This window comes from Toxotes jaculatrix, chromosome 1 (genome assembly GCF_017976425.1).
Source record: "Toxotes jaculatrix isolate fToxJac2 chromosome 1, fToxJac2.pri, whole genome shotgun sequence".
In the NCBI taxonomy this organism is placed as follows: Eukaryota; Metazoa; Chordata; class Actinopteri; family Toxotidae; genus Toxotes; species Toxotes jaculatrix.
This window is the reverse complement of record NC_054394.1, coordinates 17240911-17262567: the sequence shown is the minus strand read 5'-3', so window position 1 is coordinate 17262567 and position 21657 is coordinate 17240911. Positions and strand designations below refer to the sequence as shown.

Below are 21657 nucleotides of genomic sequence, written 5' to 3'. Positions count from 1 at the left end.
GAGCCACAAAACACTAAGGAAATATGCCTCCCTAGCCCTGAGCTCAACATCAATTTCTGCATGCAGCCTTGTCAGCAGTGACATTATTCAAAACAGCAAGAGCAAATGTTAATGAGTTCTTATTTGCATATTTATTTTTTTTTCTTTGTTGAAATGTCACTGATTATTACGTACTATGATGATAAATGCATCTGCTCATGCAGCCTGATGTGTAATTAGCCATTAGGTGGAATGAATAGATCAATTAAAGGCAAGGGACCAGGATTAAGAGAAATCAAACCAGGGGGAATGCAGGAATGAGAAACAGAATAACACATTTGGATGAGGGGGGGTTGTTACCTCCATTGCTTTTAAACAAGGCTAGAAATTCTGAAAGGCTTACTAATCACGAAAAGGTGTCTAAATTCTCAGCAAGATCGAAGATATCCCTGGTTTCACTGCACATTTTTTAGCCCTGAAGTATGACTTTCAAAATCAGGAGCTGCTGCCCATCGCACCAGCTAAACAGTTTATTTTCTCCTAAAATCCACCTCCGTGTGAGAGAGATGCGGATTTCCTGATTGTATTTATCCCCTCCCGGGATAATCAGCTGCCGCAGCTCGGTCTATTTGAATTTTTTCTACCTCGGTAAAAAGGAAAAGGGGGAGGTGGAAAGGGGAAAATGTTTTCGCTTGGCCTTTGCCTTTTTCCAAGCCCAACTATTCTCCTGCCAGTGCTTGTTATTCACAAATGAGGAAAAAAATGCATTACTGTGGACCAGATGGGAACATTCCACATGACCAAACCAATCAATCACCTTGGTGGGACGCAGGTGTGACACAGCCGTGCAGCAACACACCATTTCACAGTCTATCAGGCACAAACACATGGTCACCAATCAATGGCACCCTGAGGACCCATGAGGAGGGGTGCTTCTACGCAGCCTCACTGGTTCATGGCTGATGACTTCATAATCACACATCCATTCTCTCAGAGGAGAAAGGCGATGAGGTCCCTAATAACGTCTCCCACCATGTGAACACCAACACTGTAATGGATGCTGCTTTGGTGGGAACACTAACATGTTCCCCTGAATCACACATTCACATGTGAGTTCACCGCCATCATGCCTTGTCAGATTGCGAGAGCGCTGTTCCGGGAGAACAAGAGCACATCTAACAAGCTAAAGAAATGTCCCCCCATTGGATATTAGAATTAAGTCAGTGTGTAACATCAAAGTATGTGTCGATGTTTGGTATTACATGCCAAACAACTGTTGAACAGCGAAACAACAGAGAGCCGAGGTGAAGGACGAGGAAGGATACACACATGGGCTAGGAATGCTGATCCAGCTCCAAGTACTGGGGGCATATTTCCTCACACAGAAAACCCCTGCAAACCTTAAGCAGAACACAAGCCTGCACTAAATAAAACACCAAAACTGCCTGAAGGGGACAGATCTTTTAATGAGTGATCTCCAGGGGGGGGTGGCATTGTATGTGGGCAAAAACTGTAGCAGCCATTTCAAGTTCGAGTTTTTTTGATTTTAAGTTGACAAAAAAAAAAAAAGTACCTTCCCACCCCCATATTCCTGGCAGTAAAGAAAAAGTCTCACAGAGCCATGCTTCTCTCTACACTTCCCACACTTCCCACTCACAGGGCTGTGCCAGCGCAGGAGAAAATGTCAGCCATTGTCAAGTGGGAGTAAAGGCGAAACAAATGTTTGCATTTTATTAACCAGTCACAACCCACTAGAGTCCAACACGAGAGGAGTGCAACATTATCTAGTATTTTGTTTGCCAGCACAACCAGCATGGACGCAGGGCGCCTGGGCAAGCAGTTGCGACTGTGGAAAAAAATGGAGGAGGGAGTAAGGACTGGTGGCCATGAGAATTAACCAGCAACTGTGAGCCAGGCGTTCTGTGCCTCACCTCAACAAGGACTCAGCCTCTGATGTATTTTCAGATGAGTGGCTTTAGGTGAAGGAAACTGTACAACATTAACCCACACCTTGACTTGACACTGTCAACTACTAACATAGTAGTCAGGGGTCAATTTCATGCATTGTCATGTGATAGAGTTACTTGGATTTGTCATCCATCTGTGCCCAACATGGGTTCATGGAGCTATTCTACTGGGGGGGATTTTACCCAAATCAGCCCTGAAGCTGATCCTCTTTGTGATTAATACAAGCAGACAGCTGTATACTTAATACATAGTTTGTGTTTAGCAGTGACAAAGTGATCTCTCAACTCCATAAGCATGAGTGTATGGGACCAAGAAGGTGCCTCCTTCTTGAAATTGACAAGACACACCATCCCTTAGGTTACCTCTCTCTTAGTTTTAAAGTTTAAGTTCAAGACAACATCTGCAAATTCCAGAAGCAGTAAAGTCAGTGTCAACACAACATAATGTATCAAAGTTAACTTTTCACATGATGTCTTGACATTTGTTTTTCTTGAGCACATACACAGCAGTGTGTTTTTTTTTTGTTTTTTATAGTAAGTTCAGCTTTCTTTACTCAGTGCTGCCAGCAAAGCAACATCAAACTCTAAAATCAGCTGTGGATAATTGTTCCTCTAACAGTAATTCTTCTGAATGAACCATTTCCTTTTTAGCTTTGCTCTTGTATTAAATAATCTCTAACATTCTTCTTGGCATCAGCTGAAGGCAGCATGAGGCGAGAGAGAAACGAGAGAACGGAGGGGGAGGGGAGGAAACAGAAAGCACGAGAGTGGAAAAAGAGAGAAATGTGGGACATATAAGAAAGAAAACAAGTACAATGGGTCTTAAAGACCGAATTTGGATTTATCGAAACTTCTTTTAACTACTATTCCACAGCAATGTTTCTTTGAAATCAGAATCTGACTCTTTTTGTCACGCAAACATTTGCAGACACACATGTACAATTATGTGCAAGTATATTGAGGCCTTACAACCATCAAAGCTGCCAGACCTCAGCCTTACCAATTCCCCATACATAACAAGCAATGTTTCGTATAAAATGCAGTGAAGTAACTGAAATAAGCTACATGAAGACACATTTGCTTTGACTATAAATACAGTCATGGATCTCTGACCCCCTGCAGCTGCTTCCTAGAGACTCATGTCATCGTACCTTGGCCGTACCCAAGCTCCTCTTTCCTCTTTAGAGAGACAGCCCTCCAGGCCTACTGAGACTACAGCTGATCCTCTGCAGCTGGGCAGCCTCACCAGTCGCATGCTGGGGGCCAGGGCCTAAGGAAGACAAGGCAGGGGCCGGGCAGGGCCAAGAACGGCTGAGAGAAGCATGAGGGCGGGGAGGGTGGGGAGGGCTGGGGAGGGTGGGGAGATGTGGGCGGCATGGGGAAGGAGAAAAGGGATTTGCGCCCTTTCAGCTCGTCTTCAGCTCTTCATGCTCCACTGACCGCAGTAATAGATAAGCACACCCTGCAGCTCTGCATAATGACTGGCTACATCCACTAAACTGTACTGCACCACATCTCCTCGTCTTCCCTTCTCTGCTCCTCTCATATATGCAGTGGCCATATACATTTTGCAGGTATCACTGTTGATAAAGTCATTCCTGCAAAACAACTGTTAGAGTTAATACTGTTTTCAGCTCTTATTGTGAAAGCTAGCAGTATACTGTATGTGTGTATGTACTGTGTGTGTGTGTGTGTATGTGTGTGTGTGGGTGTGGGTGTGGGTGTGGGTGTGAATGACAAGAGTGGGGAGAGGGAGCAGCATTGGCAGCACCTGTGACCCACACTGCAGTGGAAAATGAGTGCACACCTGAACAGCACCTGGCCACAGTCGCAGTCTGGGTCTGAGGAGGGTCTCCCATGGGACAGAGTATTAGCACATGACACCTGCCCCAGTAAAAACACACTGGGGATGCCAGTGTGATGTGGGATTTGACACACCGTGAAAAGCCATGAGGAAAAATTAGAGGTGAAGGAGGAAAAGAATGGAGGAGATGAGAATTCCCCAAATGCAATACGCAATGCAGCGTGGTTGTATAATGTCTTTGTTAGTATCCTAAAATATGTACCGACACTGAAACAACTTTACAAGAGGAAAGAAAAAGTCACTGCACCATCAAAGCCTCACTGAATGCTAATATGATGCAAATTTTAGGTACCAGCACTCATTTCTTTCCCTCTGCCAGCATGCATTATGGCTTTTAACAATGGATGGGGTTTTTTTTCCCCCACATGTACTCCTGGCAAAAATGACAACCCAAAAATATCAGATGAAAGCAGGCTGTTTCCATTTGCTGAATTTAAGAAAATATTAAATAATTAAGTTATGAGATGTAATTTGTTAATAAAGCTGAAAAATGTTCATAGTATAAAAAGCAACGCAAACCCAAATAGACTGTAATGTAAAAAAAAGTCCTATGAACATGATACACTCTTAACCACTGGCTGTGGTTGTTATTCTATTCTATTATGTAGTCACTTGGGACAAATTATGTCACCAAATAGTACTGAGCAAACAATAAGATTATTTGATTGCTTTGTTAACTAATACATGAATGCACAGCCCCTGAAATTTGTTTTAAATTCTCGCTGAGGCCATCATGATATCGAGCTCTGAGGCATTTTAGATTAGGATAGGTCTGTAATACATTACACACAACAAAGCTTGTCTGCAATATATTACAACTGCAACAGAGAGAAATTACAGCCTTTCATTTTCTCTCACTATCTTTAACCTTTAGTCTCTCATGAGAATACTGAAGGACACTTCAAGTGACATTACTTTTGCATCTCAAAAACCTCATCAGTTCTTAACACTGTAAGATCTTCAGAATTTAATAACCAACTAAATTTCTCTCTCGAATAACAAGAGAGCAAGTTCAAAGAGGGAGTCTTCACTTGTAGTACGGCTCCATTTTAGTAGCCTCAGTTGATTGTTTGTTTGTTCTTTGTTCCTGGGAACAAACAAATTAACAGAGCAACAAAACATTTTAATAAGTGGCTGTCAGAAAGAAATCTGCAGTCTACAGTCACACCAGCTCTGGGAAAACTCTGTCTCTGGAAACCAAAAGCATATTTTATGTGTTAAACACCAGCACTGTGCTGTCCAGACATTTTCTTACTGTCCTTGAATAATGAAGCCCAAGAGTAACAGAAAACCCAACCTGACTGGTGGAAATAGAAACACCAGTAAGAGAAAGTAGCTCATTGTTTCTTTTAATGTTTCGTTTAACTAGAAGGTGAAATCTTTAAAGTCGGTAATACAGAGACAAAACAGGACAACTGTTCGATCACACTCAGGGAGTCACATTAAGGTCACGTGTATGTCGACGGGCTGGGAGCAGGATGCATGTGGCTGTATGCGTGTGCTGATGACAGTATTAATCTGATTAGTTTTTATGCAGGGCTAAAGCTGTATGAGTAATATGTATGAAGCACACCGGAGAAACGTGAGTGTGAAATTACAACTCAGCAGTTGTGATATCACGTCCTCAGGCACGTGGCCGGAAAGAACTGATGCAATCGTCACCACAGTTGTGCAGTGAGAGCCAAAATGGAAATTCAGTTTTAAAAATATCCAGGGAAGAAGTGATCTGCTTCTGTCATTCAAACAAAATATATCCTTTTTGGAAAGATATAGAAAGTAATTTGAATCAATAATTCATCAAAATAAACATGGACATAATACTGCATGTTACAGCCCAGAAGAGCAAGACTTCAGCTCTTGGTCCGGGACTTTTTGAGGACAGAGAACATGTACGTTTGAGTGTGAACTGTGTGTGTGTGCAAGAGAAAGTGTGAAAATGTCAGGCAGCAGGAGATAGATAATAGATGATAGATAAAGGAGGGATTCTATAGGTCTTTTGATGTCCCTTTAAGACATTTCTTCTATTTTTTTTTTCTTTTATTCCAATAAAGCCAGACAAACTGTGACCAGTGACAGCTGTGAATACCCACATCAACCCTGTCTTGCCAATTAGCACAGTAACTTTAAAGCATCAGCTGAGGTTAGGCCTGGGAATCAAACGGCTTTCAACACTTGGTGGAAAACAATAGCAGTCCATTAAGTAAATGATGACAAAACAGCAAACATTAAGCAGAGTACACACATACACACACAATCACAATACAGCGTGAAATAAAGGAGCAAAGTGCAGCTCTTTTTGTAGTAGCTCATCGCCTGTGGTAATTGCCCAGATTGCTTGAAATCAACCTCCCCCACTGACTTCCCCTCATCGACACCACAAGAAAAGATCTCAGCAGGTAATTAGATCTAACCATCCCATGTCAGGGCTATGAACTGTTGGTTATCACTGGGGCTAAACAATCAGAACAACAGAATGAGAGCCAACCCTCCACTACAAGACCTCCAGGAGACTTTAAGTCAGGCATCACTACATACAGAGAAGGAAGTGAAGTTCGGTGAATTGCATTGATCAAACTCATCAGGTACACGGGACAATCAGGAATAGCAACTGTGTACATTCTTAAAGATAAATGTGTAATCCTAGAATGGTTAGAAGACAAAACATATCCAGGCTATAAACCTTCATAAATCGAGTTTTGTCTCAAAATTACTAAAACCACCAGATGCTGGTACAACCTCTCCAAGTGTCATCCAGTGTGAAGCGACTGCTGTATAGCTGCACAGGACTATACTTTGGAACTTCGAGGACATGACAAATGGAAATACAGAAGTTGAGGGACACCCCCTGTGCCAAATATTCAGCCTAAACTGGTGGCTTGAACATTTTCAATTCGGGAACAGCCTCATCAGTACCAAAGTGTTTTTGTAACTAAATTGAAACAGACATACTTATGTGTCCAACAGTAAGCAAACCATCCATCATACATACTCATTTTTCCAAACATTGTAATTTATTATTAAGTAGATGTTCGGTTTATCTGTGTGTCAATCAATACTCACAATACTGTCTGTTAGGCCATGGGAATCACACTCAGTGTACAGCTGAAATTCTCTATGAATGATACGTCAGCAGACTGGGTGAGTGTACCCTCTTTCAACACGTGATGAGCGGTTGAGTCAAAGAAACTCACGTGGCTGAGACTGAAAAAGTTTGTCTATAGCGCACTAGCATGAACAATGTGGCAGCCACCTGTCGGGCAGCATGCTGGGGATGACGTGCGGGTTAGTAAGAGGATTGTAGCCCAAGAGGGCGGGGCTAAGATGCAGTTGAGGCCCAAACTAGCTGATCCATAGTCTGCCCTAACATGGGAACCAGCCCCCAGAGAGAACAGAGTCATCGTTAAGCAGTCAGTGGCTGCCCGGCATCCAACCAAAACCCCCATTCTTCAGCTTCAAACCCCCCCAAACACACTTCTCTTGTGAGCCATTTCAGAGATCTTTTCTGTTTCAGTTTTAAAATGACTTGGCAGAGGCATGGTTTGTGTTACTGGAAAAAGGTCGAGCAAAGAGGATACGTTATTAAAGGCAGATAAGGACCAGTGAAGAAGTTTACATCTCTGAGGTTGTTAAACAGGCTTGAGATGATTTCTTCCTGATGGATAAAGTTGATTGTAATGTCTAAATCCAGTCCATGTCAACCATAGTTAACACTGTGCACGTACTATAATCCATATACTGTAGATATCAGTACTTTCTCTACCACATGCAGACCCAATTTCAAACACATGCAAATAATAATAATAATAATATACAAGATCAGGACACAGTATAATACACATACAGCTATTGTTTGCCCCTGGGTTCTTTGATCTACATTATTACTGTTATTTCAACATTTGGTGGGCACATGAGACAGCAGCAGCATATTTCACAGAGGTCACAGAGGATCAGACTGTGACAGTGGACGATGAAGTGGAGTGGTCTGTTTTTCAAATCGGATGAATGTTATTTTTCCTCCAGATTGATGTTCTCCTTTGTGGTCAAACTCTAGAGACCTTTAAATAAAAATAAATTAAATCTTGAAGATATTTGGTCAAGCAGTACTGTGACTGCTCAGTTAATGGGCAACAGCAGAGAAATGACATGACTACAATGTGGACTGGTATTCTTTGCTATGGCAAAGTAAAATATTTTAGCCAGTTATTTTTCCAAAGGAAATTTCTAATCAGTGCTGCATTTTCTAATACAAAGCACGGTTCAGATCTACTGTGCTGATAAACTAGACTAAACATATCCACGTAAATATGGAAAGTATGACATTAGGGTTATGAATTCAGCACTTCCCATCAGGGACAATGCACTGAATAACAAGCAGGAAACATAAAGAGGTCCTAAGGGCCCTGACACACCAAGCTGACTGCCGGTCACCTCTGGGTCATTTCTGACTGTCTGTAGGTCTGTTCATTGTCCACACTTTCTCTGGCACAGTTTGTCTGACACAGTTTACTTTACTTACTCTCGGCAGACATCACAGTAGCAGTTTAGCCAGCTCAGCACGTCTGCCTTGATTTTCCCTTTTCAGTGGGCAAACAATGATTTTACCCTGCTTCGCAATGACTGTGAGGTAAGCAGTACGATTATGGCATTCAAGTAGGCGTGGGCCACCTGACAATTTTAAGAAGTTTACATAGTTGCCGTCTACAAGATCTTGAAGACCACAACAATGTACTTTATAAGCAAATTGTAGAGATTGTGACATTTTACCATTGTACCAACTGTGCTTGGTCATGGATCCACTCTATGTTCACAAAGCAACAGAATGATTCCCTTCTAGGTGGCTTAGTCAGGCTACAGAAGGTAATGCAACAAATCCATTCAACCACCTTAAAAGGAAGCATCCAAAGGAACATGCCAACAGCATTTCACTCAGGTCGGTTCAACCCCACTCATCTATATCTCACAAACATCCCGAAACATCAACAGTTATCACTGACCGACACTTTAAAGCAGTCAAATAAAATACAATAAAAACAGCAAAGATGAAAAGAAGTGACTGAGATGGTCACATTTAAGACACTGATGCACACAACACAGTTGAAACTGTGTCTTTAATGCAAAGTGTTTTAACCGGTGCACACAGATAAGTCCACAGACTGGTTAGAGTCTGGATATTCTCAATAGTATTTTAAATATTTATTTTAAAATTGTGAATAAATTGTAATTCAGATCATGGATCATGATTGTGTGTTGAAATAATCGTGATACAGTATTTTTTGGGAAGATTGCCCACCCTTACTACAAAGTAATAGTTTGTTATCTAACAGTGTGTTTATGGTCTGAATACGTCCTCAGGCTAACTGCTCAAGAATTTCACACACCTGACGGAACGACTGATGGCCAACTCAGGAGTTCAGAAACTGTAGGGACTGACTGGATTCAACCATTCCTCTGCTAGAAGAGAAATTGAAGCCCTACCTACAAGCACAACTGTATATTTCATGGTTGTTCCACCCTGTTCATTGATGAGGAATAACCCTCCAGACATGATTTAATGAGGGTGCTGAAAACTCCATAAATCCATGCAAGTCCCAGATATTACTGTGGAAAAACAATTTAATAAGATATTACTCATCTTGAATTCCAGGCCTGAGATAAGCACAGGCAATTCCAGTTTACAATCATACTGTCTAAATCTGACATATCACTGCATCAGATCACATCCATATTCGGCAGCTCATAAGCATAATTACAGACGGAGTTGAAGTGGGGGAGAGATACGCAGTGTAAGTGAAACAGTCGTGATCAATTACAAGAAAGATAACATTTTTGTTTCAATTCAGTAGCATCCATTTGTGAACTAATCACTTTGCTTGGAAACCAGTCTCCAGGGCCATTACATAATGAGCCGAGATGTAGTTAGCCATAAAACTGTCGAGTGGTTACACATCACAATGATGCCAGGCCAAAGAGCTGGATAACACACAGCTTTTAATTGTTATAATGGGAGAACATGCAAGTCAGTAATAGAGTATATAGTTGCAAGAGGAGGTATTTTTTGTGATGATTGTCAAGATACAAACTACGCTTTGGCATAAATAAAATACATCAGCATTTTTGTGCTTAGGAGGAAAATAAAATACAATAATAAAAATAGGTAAATACAAACTTCAGTAAATTTACTGCCACAAAAAAACAATAAACTACGTGGTACGACAGGCCGACACAGGACATGACTCCAAAAGCCTGGATCAGTTGTTACATCTGATCACAACAGCGAGAGTGAAAACTTTCTACCAGGCAAGGTAGAAAGTCCATGTGGTACAGGTATGAATGCAAACTTGACCAAACCTAATGTACTGAATAAAGAATGAGGAAAAACTGTGACAGTACTCACTTTGATATATTAAAAATCTTAAATAACACCCAGTATAAAGTAATTCATTTCTGGAACATGATGGGTGGTGCTGATAACAGGGTGCTTGAGCAAATCTGATACAGCTGTGGGGGTGCATAACCAGAAAGGTTAAGAACCACTTATCTAAGAAACACTTACAATAAAAGGGAATCCCTGTTACTCTGAAAATTAAATATAAAAAAGCAGAAACAGAAATTTACCCATTTTATTTCAGCAAAACAATCAAACGATGAGAACCAGCATGATTTGACAAACCTAAAGGCAAAGACTGCAGATCGATAATATACATTAAATTCAAAATTTCTGATGTTTCAGTGTGAAGGTCTTTGATACAACTGTCTGTTTAACCTCACACCCCCCAAAAAAAATACACAAAGCCCTGGTGCCAATGGAAGTTGCTGAGGGCAGTTTTGATGTCTAGGAGACAGCTTCTTATGACGCAGAGCTATACTGATGGCGTGACTTCTAGCCTGGGGGAGGGTCATCACAGGGGGAGGAAGAGGGAGATACAGAAAGGGGAGGGGGATTAAGGGAGGAAATAAAGACGGCAGGAGATAGAAAAAAAAAAAAATAGCCCCGTAGCCTGGCAAGCCTTTCAGTACTACTACCTCCAGATGCATGATGTGCCTTAACCTCAATCAGGCCATTTGTTGTTGTTTTTTTTTTTTTACAGGGTGTCTTTCCACTACCAAAGGGCATGTGACGGGTGAGTTGAAGAGAATCATTTACTTACCCATTATGTTCGAGTTCATAAAAGGTGTTGGAGACAATCCTTCATTGGACACTAATCGACTGTCACTCAAATGATCGCCGTAATGAGGGCTGTCTGCGAAACCCTGGGGGATGAGATCAGAATATTAAGCACATTATTGGGCAACTTCACTAATTGAGTGCTATGGCATACCACTAATTAGTAACAAGAGAGCACAACTGGTAGGTTGTGCTAGTAAACTGTCCTCTCTCTTGTCCATTATTGTCCCAAAAAATTTAAGATGGAAAAAAAAAGAAAAGAAAGATCTCAATTTCTGTCACTGACATTTTAACTGTTTTAACTCTAATTTAATGGATCAGAAATCCATTCTCATTTCTCATTTCTAATCCCATTTTTTGCCACATGGATCCAATAATTCAGTGGACCTAGTGGCGCAGACCTGTATAAGAAGCAACAGCGGTATCTATTACAATGTTTTCTTTTTTTTCCATATCAAAGATCAGTCATGCTTTGTGGAAGTGAAAATTAACAGTCTAAACTGCCTCCCTACAGGTTTTATCTGAATCTGAGAAGAACAACATGAATTGAGGCTTTTAAGTGCCTGTTAAAGACTCGCCTGATTATGTACACTTCTGCTCAGTCTTAAAAGATTACAATTAAGATGATGATGGTGGAAGTGGTTATAATAATAACTGCTGTCATTACTGTTACATTTTCAAATCATTTTGTTTTAGATTTTGTTCTTTTAATTTTACTGTTATATTTACTATATTTATTATACTATTCTATTTGAATATGTATTTTAACCATCTCCTTTTTTCCATTTTTTTCCCCCCTCGTAAAACACTTTTGATGTATGAAAGGTGTTTTATAGTATTATTTAGAGTTTAGGACTTATTATGACTTCTTTCATGCATCATTCTCTCAAACAGACTTAAGTGTGCCTAAACTGTATTAATTGATTAAAATAAATTGTTTTACATTAATTGTTCAGCATTGAAATAATTTTTCTACCACTGTGAGCATCTTGGAAGTCTTGGATTGAAAACACATGTATTCATATACAGTATGTAAATTGATGCAAAGCTTGCATCAAGGCCAAAATATTCAAATATATTCCACTGACAATAAGTAAATCTGTAAATTTAACTAACACGCCACTAAATTCCTTTGCATATGAACTTCATTTTGCTAACTTATCATCACCAACAAATAGTTAAGAGCGGTAAACGTTTGTAGGTTTGTGTTGATTTCTAAGCTCACAGAAAACATCTGGACCTGTAGGAGCCTTTTCTTTATCTTTGTTACAATGTGTCTGTAAAACAAACCACTAACCCCAATATTCTTAAAGTTTTCTTTTTAATTCTACCATTTTATCTATATGATAACAGGTTTATATGCCATTTCATGCGTGTAGTTCATAAGAAGATGTTGTTTAATAGAAGAGGAAGAAACAGAGAGATGCAATCCTACATCATTTCCAGGTACCTGCAGCTTATAAAAATTGCCTTTTTCTCCTGCAGCTTAACAGTGCCTTTTCATGACAGTTATCAGCTTCCAGGGCTTAGGTCTAAATATCGGTCACAGTATGGTTTTTGAAAACTTGGGGTCCCATGTAATAAAAGATATTCTGTTACAGTGCTAATCCCAAGCCCTGTGAAAATCCTCCTGTGCTCCAGTCAAATACATCTCCCCAAACTACATTAACTCCCACCAGAGGGACCGAGCAGCAGTGGGCTTGCATTTCTATAGAGCTATTTTCACCAACTCATACCCTTTGCATTCAACATACAGTAAAAAAGTAAATCTTATTATCCATCTCTTTTTTTGTGAGTGGATGGTGATGGAGTAATTTCAAAGGCAGTGGAGTGCTGTGCTGTGTCGAGGGAATCCTCAGAGATTCCCTATTGTGCTCCTGCCAGGCCGCACATACTGTTAATCACACCATGAACAGACTCAATAACAACAACAGCCCCGTGAGAAGCTCTAGCAAACACACTCGCACACACAGACCTACACATACACAACTACCCTAAGCAAGCAAACAAATAAAGAAAAAAAAACATTTCCTGTCTTCTACAGTAAAACAAGGAAAATGCTTCAAAGAACAGGTCAACATTTCAGCTTTGCGCAAAACGTGGAGGGAAACAGCTATCCTGGTTTGGTCCAAAGATTAAACACCTACCAGCAGTTCTAAAGCTCAGTTTAAACTGTACAGAGTCAAAGTGAAAAAAGAAATAATAAGAAACAATCTGACACAAAATCCTCCAAAAAATAGCAATTTTGTCATTTTTACACTTCATCCTGTGTACGGCATAAACAAACAACACATAGCGTGTTCACTTAAGAGCTTTAGAGCTAGCTATTTCCTCCTGTTTTCAGCCTTAACACTGACTGTAGCCTTATATGTAATGGACAGATCTAAGTCTCTGATAGGAAGCAGATAAACACATGCCCAAAGATTTTATTTCAAATACATGTCTGGATGCTCTTGGTGGTAATCAACACTTCAAGCCTTCTTTGATTGTTACAACCATCACTGTGAAGCAGGAAAAGGCTGGCAGGGTAGGTTAGCAGAACAGGAAAAAGAGTTAGGAGGATAATGGTCAATCCAGGCTCACTGTGCGTGTTTGTGTGTCAGTGCAACCACACTGTGTTTGCTCCTCTTGGGACCGTTAGATCATCAATCACAGATCCCTCATCATTCCCAAACACCGGTGGCCTACATCTATCTGAGACACTAACGCACGCTGTCATTGCTGCCACAGGGCTGCGTTAGCACTACTGGCTAAATAACTGTCAGATCACTGTGGCAGCATGCAGGCCTGAGCACACGACTTGTCCCCCAATCACTCGCCGCAGCGTTTAAAAAGTCATCTCTTCCACACTCTGTGCTACATCCCAGGTGAACGTGTGGCTGCATGTGGCAGCTTGGGAAGAGATGATATGGTCATGATGGATGTGTGTGGGGTCGAGTATCAAGTTGGGGCAAGGCACTGGGGAAGTGGGGGTTGTCGCACGGTGGCGGTGGGCACAGCCTTGACTGTCAGACCGCCAGCCTACAGCCACAGCTGCCCAGGATACAACGGCTGGCTGGGAGCCAAGGTCAGCACGGCAGGGCTCGGGACTGTTCACAGTCGACTGATCACACACTCGTAGCGCACCAGCTCAAACAAGCTCAGGGACAAGACTGAATTCCCTTTGTAACAGAATGAAACATGAAGCACTGAAGATTTCTTCCAAGAGCACTGGACAGATTCTGTGAATACAGCATAAATTGGGAATTTCCAGAAAACAGTTATCATTTTTTAATAAATTATCAAATTCTTGTTTAACAAGGTAATGGAATGAAATTAGTCCTTCCGAAAAATGTTTTATCTCCATGGGAAAATTTTCACCTCAGAAAACAAAAACACCCAAGTTTGTTTCTACAGCACAACGTTGTTATTACCCCTGCCTTTCAAAATCAAGGGAGGGTAGAAAAAAGGTCTCAACAGCACAGCAGACATCTTAAAATCTCAGGAACACAATCACTTTTGCAAACATGCAGAAACACAAAAATTGTGCTTTAATTGGTGCTTTAACATTTATCTGGGTGCAGAAGAGTTTCTAAATTGCCACTAAATGTAAATGTAAGGGCAATCTGTGTAGTAATAGGATGAAGAAACCCTGTGACCTTTAGCAGAATAAGTAGTTGACATGTCTGTCATTCATTGGCAATGTAATTGAAAATGCTTTACACAGCTTTCATTTCAGTCCTGAAATACTAGTAAATTTATGATGACAAAAACAGACAAAGTGCTTAAACAGCACACTGCTCCAGTCAAGTACTGCAGTATTCCTCATTGAGCAGACAGGTGATCAAATAGGGCGACAAAAAAAATTGATATTAGATTTAAACAGAATAACAGTAAATTAGCCCCACGGGGTTTAGGATGTTTTAACAACTCACTGACACAGAGTCAATAACAACAGGTAGCAACTGTTGCAGGGCTATTGTAATGAATTACACTGCAAAGTGTAGATATTCTTGATTTCTTATCGGCCCTCTGTTTAGTATGTCAAAACAAATACAGCATGGGATGACACAGATTGCGTCATTTTTATCAGCTAATAATGCTTTTTGAACAACATTAATCCTTACTGACTGATTCAATAATCATCAATTGATGATTAACATCCATAACTGGAATATGCTACTTTCCTCTGAATCTAATTTTGTTGCCATTCATATGGTTAAGTGTATCTGTAAAGCTCAGTCATAACAGTGATGTGAATTATAAAACAGCCGCAAAACGTATTTTTCACTTTAAAAAACTGAAATATTTTAACGGATTTGTGTAGACCGTGGAAATTCATAGGAAATGTCACTCGCTTCTTGAAGCAGAATAGATATAATATTGAAGAAAGAATATAATATTGTATAGACTACATAAATCAAGTCTGTATCAATATAAGGTGTATACGCAGATGTGTGTGTGAGGGTGGGGAGTGTGGCATGAGAGTGTTTGTGTGTGCGCTTTATAGAGGCGCAAACAGCTGTCTGCTGGCTGATGCCGTGCCTTGCAATGTCAGAAACACTCATTTATATGCACCTGGAGCAAAGATATCTCAAGCGTCTCTGTCTTATAATTCAAATCAAGCTGCCTATGTTACCATAGCCTGTAGATGTTCATTCGGGAAGGGCACAGAGAAATAAACAAGGTAACGCAGCCCGAGTGGCACTGACATTTAACTGAATTCTAATAGAAAGTGACAGGAGATTGACATTAAATGAAATTCATACAGGGCATCTAGAACAACCAATGTGTGAGAGACAAACAAACAGGGGGAGAGCTGTTCACACTTACTCACACAAACAGTGAAATGTTCTAAACTAAACAATAGAAGTGCAGTTTTACACATATTTCCCACTTTAAAAAGAAAGCAATAAAATAAAACCAGGCTATAGAGATTATCCTGAACATCTGACTCGTCTATATGCGAAGTTAATGTCAAGAATTCCTACTGCTTCAAGGGGACTAAAGATCTCATTTTCTTCTTCTGTGTATATCTATGATTACAAACAAAATGTCATAATACAGTCTGGAGAATTACTCAGCTGCACAGAAGACTGACCTTCTGTGCACAGTGCAGAATAAGAAACATTTTTTTTGCTTCAAACCAGCTTTATATTAGTCATAGAGTGTTTGGATGTACTAGAGAAAACTCTCAAGATTTGTGTACTTCTTGCACAGGGGCTGTGGAGGCAGGAGTCATGTTTCCCAGCATTCAGTCACATAGTTGCTGGCTGCTACTTTCAGTGTCAAATTAAATTTACTGTAAATACACTACTGTAATGTCTGCAAAAGTGCTGCCCACGTGTAAACCTTTCTTAAGAACAGGACTGCAATTTGAACACAAACCTTTCAGCCATCAAATCCTTCACTGTAGTAGACTCTCACTAGTCTTTATAGAACGTGAGGCAGGTAGAAGAACAAACCAAAGGCTCGAAGGTTTGGCAAACAGAGGTCAGTGAATCCCACTTAAATCCTGTTTAAAAAGCATCACCTGCACTGTCACTACTTCCACTTGTTTCATCACCGTTAGTTTTTAGGTCTATCCAGGGACATTAAACATTTTTCCTCTTATCAGTGATCTGCCTCGGGGTATATACTTTCACTGTAAAGGTTCAAGGTGTGCAGCGTTAACATAAAATTTGAGATGTACTGTCTCTATTACTAAACTGAAGCTCAATCCAACAATAACATCAGATTCCAGTAAATGTTTTTTTTCCTGCCAACTGCACAACAAATTCAGGTTTAAAAAAAAAAAATAAATCAATCCCACCAGCCATAAGTATATGAATCAGTCCTTTCTGTCACAAAGAAATATGTGTATTACAGGTCAAACAAACATGGCAGTGTGAATGTACCACTTTGATGTAATGAGTGTTAAATGATGTGCTGTGGAGCAGAAAGGCCATTCAGAGGCGGTAAGGTGTGGTTTGTCTTACCCGGGAGGACTCATAGGAAGGACTGGACTCGCCACCTGGGGCCCAAGATGCTTGGTTGTTCCGCTCATCCATACCTGTGAGAGAGAGAGATGCACAACTCAGTCAGTAAGTTGAGATTACTCATACAGCTGAATCACAGAGACAAAGACAATCTGGTCATTAAGCACACAAGTTTATGCAGTGTCTCTGTGGCTGCATTTAACAGGATGTCTTCTGTTTAAAACTGTCCGCAGCTGTGTCACTTCTCTTTCTGCTTGTCACTCCTGTGTTATTTCTCTGTACTACACATGAAATATGGACAATCCAAAACTTACAACAAGTGTTTGCCACGAGTTCCCTGAAGGGGAAAATGCTCATTTTTCCTATGTTCAATCTTTTTAAATAATGGCAGTACAGGTGAAACTATTAGTACATTAATCAACTGACTGAAATTCATTGGCAACTATTTTTTATAAATGATAGATCCTTTGTGTCACTTTTCAAGCAAATACGGAAAAAAATTGCTTGTACCAGCTTCTTAAATGTGTGTATTTTTGCTTTTGTGTCTTTTATAGCGTTGTAATTTAAATGTCTTTGAGTTTTGGAGTGTTGGTTGGATAAAACGATGTGAATATATGGATATTGGACATGGATATTTTTTTTTCCCAATTTTCTGTCATTTTACAGAAAAAAAAACCAATTCATCAAAAAAACAGTCTGATTAACCACTGAAAATAATTATTGAAAACAGCAGTTGGTTACAATGCTAACTGCCAACGAGAACAATGTCTGTCCAGCAGCTTCACGCATTACATTTCCTAAATTTCAGCTCAAACAAACTTTGAATGGGAAATTTTGCAAAGCTATTATCTAAGGTCTGATTAAGATCTCACTCATGTCCGCACTGTAATAGTCAAAGTAATGCCACATTACCTCCCCTGAAAACCGGTGTGAAAAGGAGTCAATTTCACAACTTAACTGTGTTTTTCCTGCGTGGGAATGAAAAGTGGCTCATTAATATTTTCGAAGGTTATGCTTCATGACACAAAAGCTATTTTTAAATGGTGTGATTTTTGTGCTTTACATGAATGCCCAAAAATAAGCATTCCATTATATACCTCAATGTAAAAAAAAAAAAAAAAAAAGGGAGCAACTTACAGCTTCATGATTTGGCATTGATGTATGCCAGGCCACTTCCTAACAGCTGAGCACTGAAACTTAATAAAACTAATTTCTTTAAGTTAAAAAAAAACCCATCTATGTTTAAAAAGTCAAACAGATAAACAAATAAAATCAATAACTCCAACCAAACTGCAAAGCTAGACCATCTGGCATATGTTGAAAAATATAATATCTGATCTTTACAATCTAATTTATGTGACATAGTCAGTAAAAAAAACATTTGATGCCTCAATTGTTCCTGCTGTTTGAGACAATATTGTGCTGCAGTAACAGCCAAAGTCCCCACAAACAAAACATAATTGCAGAGCGGATAAAGCATCAACATTCTCCATGTTATTGATTGTCCCTGTGGTAATTTCATCTGTCTCAGTAAAATGCAATACCATTTGTTCATTTTCAACTTCAAATAAAAAAAATATCAGATTGAAAGAAAAATGTGTATGGAAAATAATAATATAGCAAGGAGCTAAGCTTTTCAATATTAAACATACTTTCAACCTTAAAATTTAATGATTTAATGACATGCGCTAAGGTGTCTCCACGAAGCACGGTTTGGCATTTATTACGAAGTGAATAATTTACAAGACTGAAAAAAAAACAACTCCAAAACAAGCCTGTAATCACAGATCGGAACATGTGGAGTAGTCCTCTGATTCAAAAAGTTAAAGTATAGATCTGCAAGAAGCTACAAGTAAAGACTATAGCTACCCGTTTAACTTTTTACTGCAGCTTAACTTGTACTTTTTATTTATTTATTTTATTTTATTTTTAAAAAGGAGCTATTAAGTGTTACAGAGACATGATGGAAAGCTGTTATGTGATACAATACTTTGAGGTACCTGAGAGTAAGACAAAGGTCAATTTGAGATTTGATATATTTCACATTTACATTTCATATTCATATTTTCAACTGTCATACTGCCAATAAATTCTTAGTCACAAACTTCTCTGGTAAATCTAATTATACACTTCACCAGAAAGTCAGCTACATTTCTCTAAACAGAAATCATGCTCCAGTGAGCAGAGTTATAGATGAGTTTCATCCTGACAAACATGATGTACGCAGTAGATTCATTTCCTCTTCTTCAGTGTCTTTATGGAAAAAAATATATATAGTTAGTTAATTTGCCTCACTTTCATCATTTGGCTGGGTTATCACTCACATTCATAACGGTGATACTTGTCTTACAAACTGAGCTACTGCTGGTAACTACATGTGCTAGTATTAGAACATGGGTCTAAATTTTCCAGCGTGCAGCCCAGCGGAGGCCTTTCACACACACTGAATGTAACAATGGTCAGTGTTTGCTCTCTGGGCCACTGGCTGTCATCTCGTCTGATTACCATCTCTTACCAGGGCTCAAGGGTCCCCTCTCTTCTCCTTGCACAGATAGCCAGCACAATAAGATTACTCTCTAACACAAGAAGCTAAAGAAAAAAAAACACAAATGTAGTGTCTATAATGTAAAGATAATGAATTAATAGAACCAACACTGCTGTACTGTTGAGTACTCTGTGTCAAACATGCCCAAAATCCTACAACAGAAAAAAGAGCCATGCCCTTCTCGCACAGTATGTTTAAAGCTGTGGTAATCAACATCGTTTTATTTTCACAGTGAATCAAATTAGTGTCAAGGGGCTTGCCGTGATGAACCCATGAATTATAAATCAACTCTGCAGCTCTACTGAGCTTTTGGGGCTCTTTTAGCTCACTGTTAGGGAGAGATGCACATTTACTGCATGTTTTAGTCACAAATGACCATTTATTAGTTTATTAGGTACATCCAGATAAAACTAAAGCAGGCTTTATCAACAGTCCTGTAATTAATCCTACTTTCATGAGGGTTTTCGTGTTCAGTTTTTGTTACAACTGTTTCAGAGAGATGTTGATTCAACTTTACGGTAATTTTGGAGGACAGTTTATGGTGCTGTTGAACTGCACACTGTTATTTTGTGAGGTTTGTCTGATGTGATGGTAGTTGCATATTTGGTTACCTTTTGGATCTGTTCCAAAGGGAAAGGGTGGACTGGTGACCGTAACAAAGCCTTAGGTGAAAGATGGCTATACTAAAGTGAGACACGTGAGAGAAAATTTTGTCTTTTCTTGTTCAGTCCCAGTCACTACTCACAACGATGTGTGAGGATTTAACATTATGCATGTACTTGTGATGGAACTCACTACTGTACTTGCAGAGTGCAGGCCTATTAAAGATACTGAACAACTAGAAAAAGTATATTCAGCAATTTTATTATAGGCTATGCTCTGGATACACTTTGTATGCTTGAACGTCCTATAAGTTTGGTGACCCTCAAGAATTTTTAGAGCCTGCATAAATTAGATATGTACCATCATTTGTACAGATGAGATGTCAGGATTCAGCACTCACACGAACTTTTAAGTCTGATGAATCGATCTATAAATGAAGCTGCCCTGACATCAACTTGCTTCTCTCTGGCACAATGTAAAACCTGTCTACTAAGTAAAACATGTCTCCTGATACTATTTCAGAGAAGTGACCTTTACTATGCAGTACGGCAGGTATGGTATGAAAAGAAATATCTCTGGGAAATAATGTGAAAAAATCAAGATGAATAAAATTGTCTTCATGATATGATCAATTTCTATACGGTTTAAATTTCTTGTAAACCTGTGGTGAGAATGTGGAGGGCTGACTGAGTAAGCACAGATGTTGGCTATTATAACTGACTGCTCCCTCCTTACGGTCTCTACTGGGTCATTCATAAACAGCTACACCCTCCCCAAGCCCCTAATTCAGTAAAAACTCATCCAACAGAAAGACTAAGGCCTTGGAGAGATTTCAGAGCCTAGAATGAAATTCTCCTGATGTAAGATCATGCAACAAGGCTGAAGTGTTGCAAACTCTCAGCTTATCAAACAGAGGGGAAAAAAATGGCAAAATATCACCTTGTTTATTTACAGTTTCACAACCAATATTTCTGCCTCTTCTCAGTATCCAATGAATATATACACACATTAAATATAGACTGTACATATACACCAGTCAACTGCAACATTAAAACCAGTGACTGATTTTAATGTTACGGTTGATTGGTGTAAGCAAGGACAGGCAATCCCACACTGAGCAGACTTTTCTCCACTTACGGTGCTTTCACATGTAATCCGAATAGTTGGGTCAAAGTGAAATCTTTGATTTCCCCACATAGATTCATGTAGCAGTGGTGCAGCAGATGAAATCAATGAGTTACCCGTCAGTTTGTATGACTTCATCTTCACTCTTCTTGGTTCGTTTATAAAAAGTCAGTGTGAACATAAACTGGACCAAATGATCACCTCAGCACACACTGCGTTTTAAATGATCTACCTACCAGTGTCTTTGCTGTTGTTAATATCAATTAATATATACATAGTAAACACAATGATTATCTTTTTGTTTGTTTGTCTTTTTGATTCATGAAAACAAGATCTGCGTATGATTTGGCAAAAAATGCTTAAAAAGATGTTTGCTTTTATTTATTCAGTGAAAATATATGAAATATTCTTGCAGAACAGAAGCTATAGCAAAGTCAAAGCCCCAACAATAC

General features: G+C 39.5%; 1 protein-coding gene across 2 annotated transcripts in view; it reads right to left on the bottom strand.

Annotated features, from left to right (window-relative positions):
- Positions 1–21657, bottom strand: part of tcf12 (transcription factor 12) — a 73792-nt gene that overhangs the window by 46449 nt on the left and 5686 nt on the right. For both annotated transcript variants that reach the window (XM_041034831.1, XM_041034841.1), the window contains exons 4-5: positions 16933–17006; positions 10959–11061 (exon numbers count right to left, since the gene is read on the bottom strand). In XM_041034831.1, the coding sequence (XP_040890765.1) occupies positions 10959–11061; positions 16933–17006 (177 nt within the window). The remainder of the gene's footprint in view (positions 1–10958; positions 11062–16932; positions 17007–21657) is intronic.